Genomic DNA, 17,890 nt, shown 5'->3' with positions numbered 1-17,890 from the left:
AGGCGCAGGCTTGGGTGGTATACTTACCCTAAGAGGTGGCGCTCCGTCTCTGAGGTACTGTGCTTGGTGCCGACTTCTGGTGGCACTGGAGGAGTAAAAGAAGTTCCCACAGAACAAGTGGAGAGGGGTGTGTTGCCAGCGGCAGCATCCTGAAGCACAGAGGGAAAGGATAACCTCTGGCGGAGATTTTGTAGCATGACTGACGTGTTCACACTTTTTTCCAGCCAGGCCAATGGGGACATCCAAGTCTCTGCATCTAAGCCAGGAATCCTACTAGCATCTTCTGTAGTTGGGCCTAGAGCTTCCAGGGGTCCCATTTCTACTAGACTTGGCGTCAGATACATCGATGCAGCATCTTCTGACTTTGCAGCAAGTGCTTGGTCTCCCAATTCAACCTCCTCAGGGCATGTGGGAAAGCTTTTTTCACTTCCCTGTGTAACTCTGTATTCTACAGTTTCCTTCCCTGGATCTACATGATCAACAGTTGAGGGAGAAAGGCAGGCCACAGAGAAATTCAAGACATTTTCAGAAGGTACTAAGTTCTCAGATGCAGCTTCAGTGTTAATGCCTCTCAGGTTTTCTTTGGAGCAGTGAAATTGTTCAGAACAGGGTTTGGGTAGACAGTCCAAGAGATGAGATGGAGGATCCTGAAATGCAGGTTGCTCAGGCCTAACAGCAACAACTTCTGTAAAGCTGTCTTCCACACAAGGTGCCACCTCCTTTTCCACCAGATCTTCTAACCTCAAGGACTCATTTAGAGAGCTGCTGTTTATCTCTGCCATGGCATCTAAGTGAGCCTCAAGCGTCAGGTCTTGCTGCTGCCCTAGTGGAAAGGGTAAAAGAACCATGGAGTTAACGAGACTTTCATCCACCTGATCTGATACAAAATCATCCATTGTTTCTACTGCTTTCTCTGCTGTACTGAGAGGAGAGCTGCTTTCAGGAGTTGGTTCAGATTCATGCTGACAAGCTTCTATGTATTTTGTTGAAGGGCTGAACTGTTCTGAAAGGAAGCTGTTCTCAGTGCTGATAAAATCCACTGGAGATGAGTTGTTGCTCCTTTCCTGCCAAAAGAAACAAAACTAGTTGGCTAAGGCAGTCAGTTCAGTCCTCACACGTAACTGTGGGTACATCACAATATCCAAACTCAGAAAAAGCAAAGAGCCCTCATTGTCTCTTCCCAGATAAGAAGCTAGCCAATCCTGGCTGACTACTACCTGGAACTACCAGTAGGGAAAGAAAACAAGGAAGCCACTTTGGACCCATATGTATCACACACATAAATGGAGATCCAGCAGAGAGTATAAACAAACAGAGCATATCTGTTCATGTCAGTGGGAGACTTTAGCTCAAATATGACCTTGCCATGTCTTTTTCTAATTCCAACCTACATCTAAAATGTGTGGTAGGAGGGACCAAATAAGGGATGTAGTATGCTTCAAGTGTTATCAGAATCTAGAGTTACTATAGACAGAACAGATAAAGTTAATGAACTAGGGTTGGAGGTACATAGTTCAGTAGTAGAGTATTTGCCAAGCAAGCACAAGGGCCTAGGTTTAATACCCAGCACCATGAAACAAAATAACAAAGTCATGGTGGGAGGGAGCAAACTTTCATATTTCAAAAGAATGGTTCTCAGTAACAGGAAGATGAAAGGACAGCAATTCTTCAGAACAATTTCCCCAGGCAAGTAAGTTCTCCAAAATGTCTGTGAAGAACCCTAGGAGTCAATCTTCTTCCTCAACAAGTTCTTATAAAAACAGTTTGTACATATCTCCTTCTCTTAAGTCCTTTGACAAGTAATAAAAAAGTCTAAAATGCCTTTAAAAACTAAGTTTAAAAACAGAAAAGAAGCCAGGCAGTGGTGGCAGACACCTTTTATCCTAGCACTTGGGAGGCAGAGGCAGGCAGATCTCTGAGTTTCAGGACTTTACACAAAGAAACCCTGTCTCAAAAACAAAAAAAAAAACAAACAAACAAACAAAAAAAACCAAAATAAGGCATTGAATCCCAGAATTTGGGAGGGAGAGGCAGGAGGATCTCTGTGAGTTCGAGGCCAGTCTGGTCTACAAGAGCTAGTTCTAGGGTAGCTGGGGCTGTTAAAAAGAAACCTTATTTCAACCCCCCAAAAGAAAGAAAGAAAGAAAGACAGACAGACAGACAAAGAAGGAGAGAGGTGGTGACATCAAAGCAACACATCTTTCCTCAGCTCTTCTTCTAATTTTTAAGCTCTCAATAATCACAAAGGTTCTGAATAAAACTTGGATACAAACTGAAAAAAAAAACAAAAAACAAAATAATAATTATAGTAGCCTGGCGGTGGTGGCGCACGCCTTTAATTCCAGCACTCGGGAGGCAGAGGCAGGCGGATCTCTGCGAGTTCGAGGCCGGGCTGGTCCGATAGCCTCCAAAACAATACAGAGAAACCCTGTCTCATAAAACCAAATAATAATAATTATTATTGTTATTATTATTATAGTAGTAGTAATAATAATATAATAATAGAGACTTTTGACTAAAGTACAGCTCGGGAAAGGCAATTCTGCAAGGTAATACTTGAAAGCATTGGATGCAGGAAAATTCTGACTACTTCATAGGATACTGTCTCACTCTTGTATCAGACTTCTACATCAATGTGACAGAGTTAAGTATTTCTCAGGAATTTGGTAAAGGTCAAAGGAGAAAAGAGGTAATAAAAAAATCGCTAAATAGAGGTGCAGGTTCTCAGTGGATTCGTTTTAACCACCCCAGGGCATCTCTCTGTTGGCCTGAATAGCTGTAAATGGATGTCACAGAAGTAGAAGGCTTCATTATCGTTATTAATTATGTTCCAGCCCTGGCCCTCTGTTCCTCTGAGCACTCGGCTGGGCAAACAGCCCAGTTGAGAAGCTGCCTAGGCGAATCTCACCTTCAGCTCCAGCTTGCGCAGGTATGGGGTCAGCGAGGAGAACATCGGCGGTCCTTTCCCTGAATCGGTGAGGGCTCCGGGCTGCAGTTTAAGCTCTCGGAGAGGAGTTCTCATAGCTGGTTTTCCCTGAGAGAGAAAGCGGGTGAGAGGAAACCTGGCTCAGCCATGCCCGCCCCTTCTCCCCCGGGAAGTGTTTCCCTGCAACCGCCAGGCCACGGGGCCCACAAAGCCTCCCGCCGCCCGGCTCCGGTGGGACCCGGGCTTCACCGGCCTCGGCCCCGCCGGCGCCCCGCCCTGACCGCGGGAGTTCTCTCCTCACCGGTTGGGGTGAAGGCGACAAGCCGAGATTCAGTGTTTTAAGCCTCCACATGTCCAATTTGACCACTCTTCTGATCAAGTCGACTTGACCACATTCACCCGCCGTCTCTATTTGAACCCGACGTGCGCTTCCGGATTGGCTGCGGGGCCGCAGCACGTCGCGGTGGGCGAGACCTGCGTTCGCCACGCCCCCACCGGCCTCCGCGCGCTCAACCCAACGCCTCTGCTCGTGCTTAGGGCACCTAGAGTGTGTCCTCGGTTCAGGGACACCACGGGCAGCTGGCAAGTCAAAGAATCCTATTTCAGTGGCTCCTTTCCCTCAGTTACCAAGTGAGACGCACTTCACTCAGTGTTGGGCCGTCCAGGTGTAAGTGCCAGATCCGTAACGGCCTGAGAGTCCCTGAGTGCCTTCAGGTAAATGCCTCTTAAGAATTTCTGGGCCTTTCTTGTGTCTAACCTTAGAGCCTGCAACAAGATTACTAGAATAACAGCTGACATGTACTGTACTGTACATTTGTAATAATCCTGGCACTGTTTCAAGTGCTTGCTATATTATTAACTCATTTATCCTATACATAAGGAATACAAAGAGAATATAATCTGCACGACATTCCATGAAGACAGGCTTCTGTTTACTGAATCCCTTCTGTAGGGGAAATCTGTCCACTGAAGGTAGAATTGGAGTATGTGTGTCTTTAAACAGGGTCTCACTATGCAGCCTCTGCCGGTGTGGCGATCGTTTTGTAGACCAGGTTGGCCTCGAACTCAGAGATGTGCCTGTCTACTTCCTGAGTGCTGGAATTAAAAGTAGAAGTCATCACATCAGGCTGGAATTTATTACTATTGTTAACCTATTTATTTTTTTATTAATAGATGAGGGTTTTGGTTGTCTGAAACAAGGCCTCAACACAAAGCACATGCTGGCCTCAAACAGTTGATCCTTCTGCCTCCAAAGCAAATATTTTATCTTGTGTCAGAGTCTTGCTATATGACTTAGACTGGTCCTGAACTCTCCATCATCTTGTCTCAACCTTCCCATTGGCTGGAACACAAAGCCTGAAAGGTGAGTGTTCAAGTTAATCATTGATAGCACCATGTTGAAGCAGCATCTTGCCAGCCTCTTAACTCCCAGTCCTGCCTCAGCCTCTTGAGTGCCGAGATTACAGGCAAATCTGGAAGTCTTACTGGAGAGAAGGAAGCAAACCAAAGAGGAGCTTTTGGTTTTCTTTTTTGTAGTTTGGAAACAAGTTTTTTCTGTGTATCATTAAAGCTCCTCTTTGGAGCCGAGCAGTGGTGGCCCACGCTTTAAGCCCAGTGCTTGGGAGGCAGAGGCAGGTGGATCTCTGAGTTCGAGGCCAGCCTGGTCTACAGAATGAGCTCCGGGACAGCTAAGGCTACACAGAAACCCTATCTCAAAGGTTTTTTTTAAAAAAAGTGAGAAGCAGTACTTTATGTCTGTAGTCTTAACATGGTGGGCAGATGATTCCCTGGGGTTTATTGGCCATCAAGTCTAACCAATCAGTAAGTTCTGGTTCCATGACAGAAAATTTCTCCAAAAATAAGATAGAAAGTAATTGGAAAAAATGCCTGATATTGACCTCTGGCTCCACAACCCTGCGCATATGTGAACAAGTGTGTGAGCATACACACAAACAGGTCATATACACAAATTACTAAGTAATTTGCATTTTATTTGAGACAGAATCTCTGTGTTTGGGTCTGTCCTGGAACTCGGTATGTACATCAGGCTGGCCTCAAACTCATTAAGAGATTTCCCTGCCTCTGCCTCCTGAGTATTAGGATTAAAGACGTATATTTTCACGTTTGTTTTGTTTTTAAGCTAGGCTCTGGTGATGTAGATTGTATTCTTCTTCAACATCTTCTCTGCCTCCTTAGTTCTTGCATTATACTTCTACTGAACTCTGGAAACAAAACAGCACTGATCTGAAGGTATTAGAATAACTTTAAATAAAAATAGGGGGAGACGGGCTGGAGAGATGGCTCAGAGGTTAAGAGCACTGACTGCTCTTCCAGAGGTCATGAGTTCAATTCCCAGCAACCACATGGTGGCTCACAACAATCTGTAATGAGATCTGGTGCCCTCTTCTGATGTATAGACATACATGGGGGCAGGGTGTTGTGTTCGTAATAAATAAATAAATCTTTAAAAAAAATAGGGGGAGACAATGCAGGTGGGTGGTGCTATGGCTGGAGCTCAGAGTCTAGGACTTGCTGGTTTAGTTGGGGTTTCTTTTTTTCTTTTCTTTTCTTTCTTTTTTTTTTTTTTTCAAGGTAGGGTTTCTCTATGAAACAGTCCTGGCTGTGCTGGAACTACCTCTGTAGACCAGGCTGGTTTTGAACTCACAGAAATCCATCTGCCTCTGCCTCCCGAGTGCTGGGATTAAAGATGTGTGCCACCAACGCCCGTCCTTCTCTCTCTCTCTCTCTCTCTTGAGACAGTGTTTTTCTGTGTATCCCTGGCTGTCCTGGAACTCGCTTTGTAGACCACCATGCCATACTTTTTCGGTTTCTTGAGAGTTTAGCACTGGGATGTACAAGGCAGCATAGGATGGCCTCAACACTCCCAGTTATCCTTCTGCCTTTATCTCCCAAGTGCTGGAATCACAGATGTGAGACCTCATACCAAGTTCTCATTGTCTAAGAGATAATTCAGACAACACATACCATAATGTGTCTCTAAGCTATCTAATATGGCCTATAAAAGGGACCCAGTGACATGTTCACAATTTCCTCAGGACTTTAATTCATTGTGCCACTGTGATCAGATGAATTGATAGTAACACTGTGCTAGGCACACGATGTCATGTAATCTACTATCCTTGTCCTTATTTTGTTTTCACTTTGTGTGTGATAGGGTTTCACAGTCAGTTCAAGTTGAAGCTGGCCTCAAACTATGTAGCTAGGGATAACCTTGAATTTCTGACCCCCTACCTCCACCTCCCAAATGTTGGGATTACAGGATTTTTACAGCACACTTGGATCAAACCCAGGGTTTCATGAATGCTAAGCAAGGACCTTACCAACTGAACTATATACCCAGCCACCTATGTATGTATATTTTTGTCACTACTTGTGTATGTGTGTATACATGCACACACATGCATGTGGAAGTAAGACAACTTGCAGGGCCTGATTCTCTCCTTCACCATGTGTCAGGTCCAAAGGAAACTCCATTTCCCCAAATTCTGGCAGTTAGACAAAGCCAGCATTCCTCCGGAACTTGTGAAGCCAGTGTCCCTCTGCCAAAAGGAGCCTGGCAGAAGGGACAAATGGTATTTGTGATGCCTGATTAGCATACCAAGCTTGTGTTGGCCTCCAGGCTCCGTCAGTATCACAAGTACCCGTTACATATTTCAGAGTTCATGCTGGCTACAGACAGACTCTTCTCAGCTTGTCTGACCTCCTCCTCTACCCTACACTTCTCCAGCTCAGGGACTTCCTTCTCCCAGCTTCTCATTCTCCTTGTAATCCTGCTGTCTCAGCTATGCTCATCCTCTTCTTCCTACCATTCTGTGTGTGTGTGTGTCCACATTCTCCCTCTGTGTGTGTGTGTGTCCACATTCTCCCTCTGTGTGTGTGTGTGTGTGTCCACATTCTCCCTGTGTGTGTGTGTCCACATTCTCCCTGTGTGTATGTGAGTGTGTGTGTCCACATTCTCCCTGTGTGTATGTGAGTGTGTGTGTCCACATTCTCCCTGTGTGTATGTGAGTGTGTGTGTGTCCACATTCTCCCTCTGTGTGTGTGTGTGTCCACATTCTCTGTGTGTGTATGTGTGTGAGTGTATGTGTCCACATTCTCCCTCTCTCTCTCTCTCTCTCTCTCTCTCTCTCTCTCTCTCTCTCTCTCTCTCTCTCTGTGTCCACATTCTCCCTCTGTGTGTGTGTCCACATTCTGTGTGTGTGTGTCCACATTCTCCCTCTGTGTGTGTATATGTGTCCACATTCTGTGTGTGTGTGTGAGTGTATGTGTCCACATTCTCCCTCTCTCTCTCTGTGTCCACATTCTCCCTCTGTGTGTGTGTCCACATTCTCTGTGTGTGTGTGTGAGTGTATGTGTCCACATTCTCCCCTCTCCTCTCTGTATGTGTGTCCACATTCTCCCTCTCCCTCTCTCTCTCTTTCTCTGTGTGTGTGTGTGTGTCCACATTCTCCCTCTCTCTCTGCTCTGCTTCTCTCATGGCCATGTCCAGTCTGCTGGCCATATCATTTTACTACTTTCTCTCCCTGCTCTGCACTCTTCTGGATGCCTCTGGTGGTTCTCTCATATCTATAATAAAAACCTTCCCTTTGATGGGCAGTGTTAGTGCACACCTTTAATCCCAGCACTCCAGAGTGCAGGCAGGTGGATCTCTGAGTTTGAGGCCAGTCTGGTTTACAGAGCAAGTTCTAGAACAGCCAGGGCTGCACAGAACAAAACTTAGATCACAAGGGATCCTGGAGGCCAAGAACCTTTACTTATACTAATTTAGTCTTTGCTGGCCTTTGCTCAGTGTTTCTGAAGCACAGGCTTGCCCATTGTAGTTCAGGCTAGCCTTAAACCAGGATCCTTCTGCCACTGCTGCTCTGCCCAGGTGCTAGGATTCAGGTGTGTACCATCATGCCCAGTTTGTTTGTTTGGTTTTTCAAGACAGAGTTTCTCTGTATAGCTCTGGCTTTCCTTGAACTCACTCTGTAGACCAGGCTGGCCTCGAACTCAGAGATCTGCCTGTCTCTACCTCCCAAGTTCTGGGATTAAAGGTGTGCACCACCACCACCACCACCACCACCACCACCACCACCTGGCTTCATCATGCCCAGTTTACCTCTGCCTTTGAGAAAAAAAATCACAAAGGGTGGTGGATGTTACTCAGTTGGTAGAATGCTTGCTTAGCATGCAGGAAGCCCTAGGTTTGATCAGCATCAAATAGACTGGGCTAAGTAGTGCAGACCTATAATCTTAGTACTGGGCAAGGTCTGAAGTTCAAAACCATCCTCTGCTGCACACTTAAGTTGGTGTCTAGAGAGATGATTCAGTAGCATTTCCTGTCCTTGGAGAGGGCTCCATTCCCAGCAGCAACATGGTCTTTAACTGTCCTAACTATAATACCCAGGGACTCTAGCACCCGCTTCTGACCTTTGTAGACACCACCACAGTACACTTACATACATGTAGGCAAACCATAAAATATGTACAAATAAATATTTTCAATAAATAATTAACTAAAGCCAGGCGGTGGTGGTGCACACCTTTAACCCCAGCACTCGGGAGGCAGAGGCATGCGGATCTCTGTGAGTTCAAGCCAGCCTGGTCTACAGAGTGAGTTCCAGGACAGCCCCCAAAACAATACAAAGAAACCCTGTCTCGAAAAACCAAAAAAATAACTCACTAAATAAATAATAAATAAATAAACAAAATAATAAATAACTTAAAAGAAAAAAAGAGAAACCTGAAACCTGCTCCCCTTAGTTATTAACCAATGTTTAGAGCTGATCTACTCAGTGGTGGTTTGCTTAGAATGCACAAGACCCAAGACAATGCAGGGGGGAAATAAAATCAGTGATTGAAATGCCTTCATTTTATACCCCAGATCTGGAGCAATTGAACAGACTTGTTTAAGACATACTGAGATAGTTACTTGTAGAACCAGATACTGGATGTTCTTAGTTCAAATTCAACTCTCTCTCTCTCTCTCTCTCTCCCTCTCTGTCTCTTTTGGGGGAGGGGTGGAGACAGGGTTTCTCTGTGGCTTTGGAGGCTGTCCTGGAACTAGCTCTTGTAGACCAGGCTGGTCTCAAACTCACAGAGCTCTGCCTGCCTCTGCCTCTCGGGTGCTAGGATTAAAGGTGTGTGCCACCACCGCCAGGCAGATTGAACTCTCTCTCTCTCTTTTTTAAATGGAAGCAAGCTTCTACATTTATTTATCTATTTATTTATTCATTTATTATGTATACAGTGTTCTGCCTACATGTCTGCCTGCAGGCCATAAGAGGGAACCAGATCTCATTACAGATGGTTGTGAGCCATCATGTGGTTGCTGGGAATTGAACTCAGGACCTATGGAAGAACAGTCAGTGTTCTTTTCTTTTTTGTTTAGTTTTTACGAGACAGGGTTTCTCTGTATTGTTTTGGAGGCTTTCGGTCCAGCCTGGCCTCGAACTCACAGAGATCCGCCTGCCTCTGCCTCCTGAGTGCTGGGATTAAAGGTGTGCGCCACCACTGCCCGGCTTTTTTTTGGTTTTTCAAGACAGGGTTTCTCTGTGGCTTTGGAGGCTGTCCTGGAACTCACTTTGTAGACCAGGCTGGCCTCAAACTCACAGAGATCCGCCTGCCTCTGCCTCCCGAGTGCTGGGATTAAAGGCGTGCGCCACCACCGCCCGGCTATTAAAATGTCTAAAGAGAAAAAATGAGCTAATAGGATGAAGAATAGTCTCTTTTATTCTTTTCTATATTAATATTAATCTAAGGATTACAAAAATGTACATAATATAGTAAAAAAGATTATAACAGAAAAAATGAAAATAAGGAAAAGAAAAAGAAAAGACAGTGACTAGTGTGCAATTTTTCTGGAAGTAGGCCCCAAATTGGGCTCTTACTGGCATATTATTAGTACAAGGAGGAAACTATAGATAACTGACTAGTTTAAGAGCAAGAACCAAACAGCAGCTCAAGAAAAGGATAACTTGGTCCAGCAGGAATCCCCTGAACATTCTTTTTTAAAATATTATTTTTGTTTGTTTATTATATATAGTGTTCTGCTTTAGAACAGCAGCCAGTGCTCTTAACCTCTGAGCCATCTCTCCAGCCCACTACCCCAAACATTCTTATGTAGAACATTATGATCCCTTAGCACTTTTATTATTCATTTTTTATGTATGAGTATCTTACCTGAATATGTGTATATGCACTATTTGTGTGTCTGGTGCCAGCAGAGGTCAGAAGAGGGCATCAGATCTCCTGAACTGGAGTTATAGATGGTTGTGAGCTGCCATGTGAGTGCTGGGAACCAAACCCGGGTCCTCTGCAAGAGCAACAAGTGCTCCTAAGCACTGAACCGTCTCTCCAGCTCATAACACACAATTAGAGCACCAGTCAAATACATAGAGATTCATTCACATGGACTGCCAAAGCAGGAAACAATTCTACCAAGGCAAATAAAATAAAAACTCTGGCTTAATCCAGAAAGAATACTAGAAGTATATATAGTGCTCTTCAGATTTTTTTGGCCTAAAAAGAGACCAGACATGACTGAAAAATAATAGTCTATACTAAAGCACATTTTTACTTAAACATCAGAACAAAGGGGCTGGAGAGGAATCGTACACGTAAAAATTGAGAGTCTAAATTAAAAATATCAGAACAAAAATGGAACTTTTGAGTTAAAGAATATGAAATCAGCCGGGCGTTGGTGGCGCACGCCTTTAATCCCAGCACTCGGGAGGCAGAGGCAGGCGGATCTCTGTGAGTTCGAGACCAGCCTGGACTACCAAGTGAGTTCCAGGACAGCCTCCAAAGCCACAGAGAAACCCTGTCTTGAAAAACCAAAAAAAAAAAAAAAAAAAAAAAAAAAAAGAATATGAAATCAAATGCCAGGAATGTACATAAAAGGTCTAGATGATTTTCCTCACAACAAGAAAATGTTCTTGAGATACATCTGTAACTTTAAATTCTAAGTTAATGCCATAGCTTTTTTTTTTTTTCCTGAGACAGGGTTTCTCTGTATTGTTTTGGAGGCTGTCCTGGAACTAGCTCTGTAGACAAGGCTGGCCTTGAACTCACAGAGATCCGCCTGCCTCTGCCTCCCAAGTGCTGGGATTAAAGGCGTGGGCCACCAACGCCCAGTAATACCATAGCTCTTGATGTTTTCATTTACTCATCAAAGCCCAATCCCAGCACAGGTCTAGTAGTGAAGGACTATAATTTCAGTCATTTGGAAGACTGAGGCAGGAAGATCACAAGTTCAAGGTCTGCCTGGGTAAGTTCAAAGCACCAGCTTTGGCAATTTAAAGAGACCCTGTCCAGGGAAGGGGGAAATCTGTAACTCACTAGATACTCACTAGCATACATAATGCCCTACGTTTGATTCCTAGGATCACAAAATAAAGCAGCAACAACACAAAATCACTGAATCTTAAAACTGAAGGTGTCGGGAGCCAGGCCAATCAACACTTTCCCTGAGACCCGATGTATGGAAGAGGACCTTAGTTTAAAACCAGGAATATGCTTAGCAGAGCCAGTAATGGCTCAGGGCCAAAGCCTTGGAGAGCTGTTGCTTTTTTTTTTTGTTTTTTTTTTTTTTTTTTTTTTGTTTTTTCGAGACAGGGTTTCTCTGTGGCATTGGAGGCTGTCCTGGAACTAGCTCTTGTAGACCAGGCTGGCCTCGAACTCACAGAGATCCGCCTGCCTCTGCCTCCCAAATGCAGGGATTAAAGGTGTGCGCCACCAACGCCCGGCTGAGCTGTTGCTTTGTATCCTGACAACGAACTCTTCTCCCCTGTAAGGTTATGGTTATCAGACCCAAGGCTGCTGTGTGCTCGTCTGGGATGCACTTGGGTTCCCTTTGTGCAACACTGCTTGATTAACTTCCTGATCACTTGGAGCTACTGTAAGATAGTTTTCTGCTGACTCTGGCCCACTTCCCTGCAAACCGTGTAAAAGATGCTATCCTTAATAATATTGCTTGGTGTGGCTCAAGATACAGTATGTGTAAGACCTGATCCAAACTTCCCTACTTCATTTTCTGAATCCCTGGTCCTTTGCTGGTACAGGTCAAAAGGGGAACAACAACTCTGAATCTTGGGCTGTATGAGGAAAATGATCATTTTAATAATCCTTGTGTCTTTTTAGGAGGCTTTGTTTTTTTTAATAGATTTAGGAGATTCTCATGTTATCCTAGAGAAGGCATATTCTGCCCATAAAGTTGCTATTTTCTTCCTCACATTAGGCAACTATTAGATTCATTTCCTTTGTTTGTTTGTTTGTTTTTTGAGACAAGGTTTCTCTGTGGCTTTGGAGGCTGTCCTGGAACTAGCTGTTGTAGACCGGGCTGATCTCAAACTCACAGACATCTGCCTGCCTCTGCCTCCTGAGTGCTGGGATTAAAGGCGTATACCACCACTGCCCAGCTCATTTCCTAACTTTTATTTTATTTTATTTTTTGGTTTTTAGAGACAGGGTTTCTCTGTGGCTTCAGAGGCTGTCCTGGAACTAGCTCTTATAGACCAGGCTGGTCTTGAACTCACAGAGATCCACCTGCCTCTGTCTCCTGAGTGCTGGGGTTAAAGGCGTGTGCCACCACTGCCCGACTCATTTCTTAATTTTTAAAAATTATATTTATCGAAGGATGGCTTCAAGCTTCTAGATCTCATTTCCTCAATTACATTCATCTGTTTATTTGGGGGGGGACTGCATATATATCGTGGGAGTCAGTCTCTCTTTATCCCATGAGAGTCTTGGGGATCCAACTCATGTAATCAGGCTTCCTGGAAAATCCCTTACCTGCTAGGCCATTTTGCTCTTTTTTTTTTTTTTTTTTTTTTTTGGTTTTTCAAGACAGGATTTCTCTGTATTGTTTTGGAATCTGTCCTGGAACTCACTCAGTAGACCAGGCTTGGTCTCGAACTCACAGAGATCTGCCGGCCTCTGCCTCCCGAGTGCTGGGATTAAAGGCGTATGCCGCCACCACCGCCCGGGCTATTTTTTTGTTTTTACTTTGAGGCAGGGTTTCAGTATGTAGCCTGGCTGGCCTGGAACTCACTGTGTAGACCAGGTGAAAGTCACAGAAATCCACCTGCCTTGTTAGGTGTTGGAATTAAAGGCATGTGCCATCATGCCTGGCATTTAAAATTTTATTTTAAATTATTTTTATGTGTCTCTGTGGGTATGTATGTGGCTATTCACATCTGAGGAAGCCAGAGGTGTGGGATCTCCCTGGGGCTGGATTTATAGGCACTTGTCAGATGCCCACTGTGGGTGCTAAAACTCAGAGTCCTCTGCAAGAGCAATTCTCAACACTGAGCTATCTGTCCAGCTTCTAGGTCGATTTTCTTGGGGGGGGGTCTGTTTTTTTTCGAGACAGGGTTTCTCTGTTTAACAGTCTTGGCTGTGCTAGAACTAGCTCTGTAGACCATGCTGGCCTCAAACTCACAGAGATCCACCTGCCTCTGCTTCCCAAGTGCTAGGATTACAGGCATAGGCTACCACCACTTGGCAGGTCATATTTTTTAACTGCGTATTTATTCAGATGTTGAAATGCCAGCTTTTGCAATCTTTAAAAAACACTCATATTGCTTCTGACTAGCTTGTTTTTTTTTCTGAGTTAGTGATTTTTAAAAATTTTTTTTATTTAAATCTGACTAGCTTGTTAAACAAATAAGTAGCACCTTGGGGTCACACAAAGTGTCATTATTGCCCAAGAAAGGACGCATGGTAGAAAAACATGGATAAGGTAAAGTTTAAGAAGCTTAAGTGAAAATCCTGGGGAAGTGAAATACAGGTGTCTGCCTTGCCTGCAATTGATAGGTGGGTTGTATGATAGGAAAGCATCAGGGGCAGTTTTGGCTTTCAGTTGCAGAATGCCAAAGATTTCAACTCTGGTCCAATACCTACAACAGAATAGTAAGGGACAAACAAGAGAAAGCTGGATCCTCATGGTGGTCATACTGAGCCGATAGTAGGAATCCTCAGGTTTCCAGCTGGGCCCCAATCTACTGTAGGAAGTCAGCAGAGGTGGAGTGGACCCAGGACTCCAGATCACAGTCAAAGTCCTTGAAGGGCACGGATTCCGGTGGACTGGTACCTTGTGTGTCCATGACAAGGTTCACTGGCTGCTTCTTCAGGAGCTCAGGGTCAAAGGGCACACCCCAAAAGAAAGGGTGTACCTGGAAATGATGCAGATAACGTGGACGGTGCAGAGGGTTCTGGCACAAGAGCTGAAGGAAAACAGAGTGAGACTGGGGTAAGGAGGAGGCTAAACAGAAGCTGCAAGGGAGGCAGGAAAATCCTGAAACAGGAGATTTGAGAAAGAGAAACACGGTGACCGGAAGGAGTGGGAGGAACGGTGAGGATAAAGGAGATGGACTTGGATTTGCAGATGATAAGGTAGCACTGGCCCATGCTCTTCAAAAGGACCTGTCTGTTCTGGGCGAGGAAAGGATTTAGGGTGCAGGAACTCATGAATGAGATCTGCCGTGCCAGTTACAGGGGAAATGGGAGAGAGAACAGAGCTGGGAAATGTCCCTTCATTGAAAAGACAATGACAAGCTTGGGAGTCAGAAAGGAAAGTAGTGTGCACCCTTACCTCATGAAGCAGGAGTGAGAGCTCCTGAGTGACAGAAGCTGGCATCTCGGATTCACAGTGGGTCACACTTGCCAACATGGTCACATGATCCCTTTCTGCAGCCACTGGGAACTGAGTTCAAGAGGTAGGGGTGGGAAGAAGGCGGGGCTTCCTAAGGTCTTTTCCCCACAGAGCAAAGCTCTCTCCTCCGCTCAGCACCACTGCCATCCTCTCACCTTCCCAGTTGTGAGAGAGAAGAGCAGCACTCCCAGGGACCACCAGTCAGCAGTGTGGTTGTAAGGCCCGCCACTCAGGACCTCTGGGGCTGCGGGATGACAGGCGCTTGTCACTCTCTTCTCTAAACCGTCCTCCCCACCAGAACTTTAGCTTCTCTCTCACCCATGTATTGAAGAGTGCCACAGATAGTATAGGCTCGTGCCCCCTGGGATAGGCGTCGAGACAGACCAAAGTCTGTCAGTTTCAGGTGGCCTATGGAATAAGGAGACAGGTTTCGACCTATGTCTTTTTTTTTTTTTTTACAGAGATACCACTTATCCTGAGGCTGGAGAAGACATACCTCGCTCATCCAGGAGGATATTCTCCATCTGAAATCATGGGTGAGAGGACATCATCTCACTCTTTCCATTGATTCTGATTTGGTTTTTCCATTGTTATTTTTTTAATATAGGGTCTCAGTATGTACCCCGGGCTAGCTGGGAATTTGGTATATATATCAGACTAGCTTCAAAACTTGCAGTATTCCTCCTGTCCCCCACCCCCAACAGTGCTGGGGTACAGGCAAGTATGATCACACCTGGCTTTCTTTCATGTAAAGTTGCTAGTTGGAGAAGGTAAGTCCACTCAGCATTCAAATCTATTCTTGGAGGACCCATACCTAAATCCTTTGCATCCATAGGAACCCAGATAAATTGTCTCTGCTCCCCACTGCTTCCTCAAACATGTTGGAACTTCTTGAGGTTCTTCCTCAGACTAAGAAAAAAGACTTAACTCTACCTTTACATCCCGATGGATGATACCCAAGTCATGGAGATAGCCTGTGGAGAACAGTGAGCATGGGTGTGTGTAAGGTCTTGTCTATTCCAGTTTCTGTAGCTTCTTTCCCATGCCTACCCTGACTTCCAGAACTAAATATCAATTGTTTTTTCCTCCCCACCAACTTAATTCTTCCCTTTCTATTTCCTTTACCACTTTTCACTTACACAGCACAAGGACCAGTTCAGCTGCAAAGAGACGGATGGAAGCCTCTGGAAAACCACCAACAGCAGACCACAGAGAGTAGAGATCCATGCTGCAGTAGCTACACACTGCGAAGCACCAGAAGTCTAGGCAATATCTGGGGTCTATAATGCCTGGGCTCAAGACATTATAGACCTCCTGCCCAAACTAATCCCACCAGCCTTTTCCCTCTTCTTTTGGAGTACAGAAATGCTATGAGGAGTGGAACCAAGCAAAGGCAGAATAGTGTCAGGTTGGGAGAATGGTCTGTGGACCTTTGTGGATGAAGACAAAAGCCCAGTCCACTCACTAATGAAGAGGTGTCGCCTTCCCTGCCAGCTGTCCCCCAAGCTGTGTACAAAAGGATGGTTGATCTGTCGCTAGAGACAAAGAAAAAAGCAAATTAGGAGAGCAGGCTTATCGATGATAAAGACAGCCAAGAAAGCAGGTGTTGCCTTGTGTAGAAACCAACTGATCAGAGTTTATTTGGGACTACCTCCCTGGGAACTCTGGAGCCAGCACACTACTAAGGAGCATGCCAATGTAATGTTGGCAAGTTCCCTGGCAGAACCTGGAGTGTGTCTGCAGCTACTTTTCTCAGGATTTACTTTGGTGCTACATTACACCAAGATGGAAACATATGGGGAAGGTAGAGCCAAGAAAAGCAGGTAAGTTGGACAAAGGAAGGGACCTTCTCCACCAGCAATTTAGTTCTTCCAGCCATGCTTTCAGAATTCTGCATACCTGGATGCTAACCTCCTCTTTGCACTGCCTCAGGGTATCCCGCTGTAGGACTTTTACTTTGGGCACCACCTACAAATGGAGAGGCATGATAACTCATGGAAATGCTGTCCAATTTATTTCTCCTAATCTCTGAAATGAAGATTGTAAACAATAACTACTAAGTAAGTGGAATACCTAGCTAGACTCCTACCTTCACTGCAAATACAGCTTTTTGGGCACAATCTAGCACTTTCAGGACAGTTCCAAAAGAGCCTTTAGCCACAAGGCCTAAAATCTGAACAAAGAAATGGAGAAGACACCTGAGACGGGTTGTTTCTAGATTCCTCCCAAAGATACACTTCCCAGGGACTCCAGTGACCTACCTTCAGGTCCTGCTGCCCCCTAACAGGCCTCATGGGAAACTCTGGTAGAAAAAGGCTGATGAACTGAGGCACTGGCCACTCAGACAGAGGTTTCTCTAGTGGCAGTGGGGCTGGCTGGAGCGACTCCTGATGCCTCTGAAGCTCCCATAGTTCTTCCAGACCTGACCTGATGGTCCCCATACCACACCAGAGGCTCTTCCAGCCTTGGGCCCAGGGACCCTGGATGTTGCCACCCTGCCGAGAAGGGAGCCATTCTGAGTCTGCTCCATGAGGCACCGCAGGGTTGGGTTTTGTTTTTCGAGGCAGAATTTCTCTGTGTAGCCCTGGCTGTCCTGGAACTCACTCTACAGAGCAGGCTGGCCTGGAACTCAAGAGATCCTCCTGCCTCTGCCTGCACATCCACTGCTTGGCAGGCACTGCAGGGTCTACCAGTCTTAACAGGTGCTCCTTCCCAAGTCTTAACCTCTAAAGCAGTGGTTTTCAAGCTGAAGCCCTTTAATACAGTTCTTCATGTTATGGTGACCCCCCAACCATAAAATTATTTTCATTGCTATGTAATAACTGTAATTTTGCTGTTACAGACCACAATGTAAATATCTGATGTGACCCCACTGAAAGGGCTGTTTCACCCCAAAGTGGTCATGACCCATTAAGAACCAGTGCTCCAGAGAAAGGAAAATTCCCAGGCTTTGTGATGTTAACCTAGATTTCCTCAACATAATTCAAAATCTTGATGACATAAATTGTGTTTTCTTCATGACAAACCAGGAATACAACCTGTGCCTGAGTGGGGTTATTCACATAATAGCCTCCATGCCCACACCCCCACACTAGCTATCACTGACAGGCTAACCAGGCACTTTCTGGATTCCAGCCCATACCTCCTTCACTTCCCATCCACAGGCAGCCAGAGCCCCATACCCTACCTTTTGAGGGACAGATACCTGGGTGTGTTGCCCTTGCCGACAGCTCACTGCTCCCATTCCCAGCCTCTGCCTCCTCTCCTTCCGCTAAATCTGCTGTCCCGGTTACATAAGCAATCCCTAT

The 17,890-nt window shown here is 45.3% G+C and overlaps 2 protein-coding genes and 1 long non-coding RNA gene across 8 annotated transcripts in view; 1 reads left to right on the top strand and 2 right to left on the bottom strand.

Moving 5' to 3' along the window:
- The window catches only part of Spag5 (sperm associated antigen 5), a 17,725-nt gene extending 14,339 nt beyond the window's left edge, over positions 1 to 3,386 (bottom strand). For all 4 annotated transcript variants that reach the window (XM_021231157.2, XM_021231158.2, XM_021231159.2 and 1 more), the window contains exons 1-3: positions 3,228 to 3,386; positions 2,909 to 3,034; positions 28 to 1,064 (exon numbers count right to left, since the gene is read on the bottom strand). In XM_021231157.2, coding sequence (XP_021086816.2) covers positions 28 to 1,064; positions 2,909 to 3,034; positions 3,228 to 3,278 — 1,214 coding nt within the window. In that variant the 5' untranslated portion in view covers positions 3,279 to 3,386. The remainder of the gene's footprint in view (positions 1 to 27; positions 1,065 to 2,908; positions 3,035 to 3,227) is intronic.
- LOC121141417 lies at positions 3,361 to 17,610 on the top strand. 2 transcript variants are annotated; one of them, XR_005878327.1, is made up of 4 exons: positions 3,361 to 3,640; positions 4,100 to 4,289; positions 15,044 to 15,118; positions 15,726 to 17,610. It is a non-coding gene; the product is annotated as an uncharacterized LOC121141417 (long non-coding RNA). The 2 variants fall into 2 exon arrangements; XR_005878326.1 differs by lacking the exon at positions 4,100 to 4,289 and having other exon boundaries at positions 3,413 to 3,640.
- On the bottom strand, positions 13,441 to 17,890 carry Rskr (ribosomal protein S6 kinase related). Of its 2 annotated transcripts, none has more exons than XM_013118341.3 (12): positions 17,788 to 17,890; positions 16,844 to 17,077; positions 16,672 to 16,755; positions 16,482 to 16,550; positions 16,048 to 16,117; positions 15,722 to 15,826; positions 15,516 to 15,556; positions 15,079 to 15,106; positions 14,901 to 14,990; positions 14,738 to 14,826; positions 14,523 to 14,633; positions 13,441 to 14,154 (listed from the first exon to the last, which is right to left on the bottom strand). In XM_013118341.3, the coding sequence occupies exons 1-12, from the start codon at positions 17,824 to 17,826 to the stop codon at positions 13,930 to 13,932; spliced, it is 1,185 nt and encodes a 394-aa protein (XP_012973795.2). In that variant the 5' UTR covers positions 17,827 to 17,890; the 3' UTR covers positions 13,441 to 13,929. The 2 variants fall into 2 exon arrangements, with proteins under 2 accessions (XP_012973795.2, XP_040605170.1); XM_040749236.1 differs by having other exon boundaries at positions 17,770 to 17,838.

The sequence above is a fragment of the Mesocricetus auratus genome, unplaced genomic scaffold (genome assembly GCF_017639785.1).
Source record: "Mesocricetus auratus isolate SY011 unplaced genomic scaffold, BCM_Maur_2.0 Super-Scaffold_100007, whole genome shotgun sequence".
Taxonomy (NCBI): Eukaryota; Metazoa; Chordata; class Mammalia; order Rodentia; family Cricetidae; genus Mesocricetus; species Mesocricetus auratus.
Note: the sequence above shows the minus strand (reverse complement) of the source record. Positions and strands in the feature narration are given on the sequence as shown.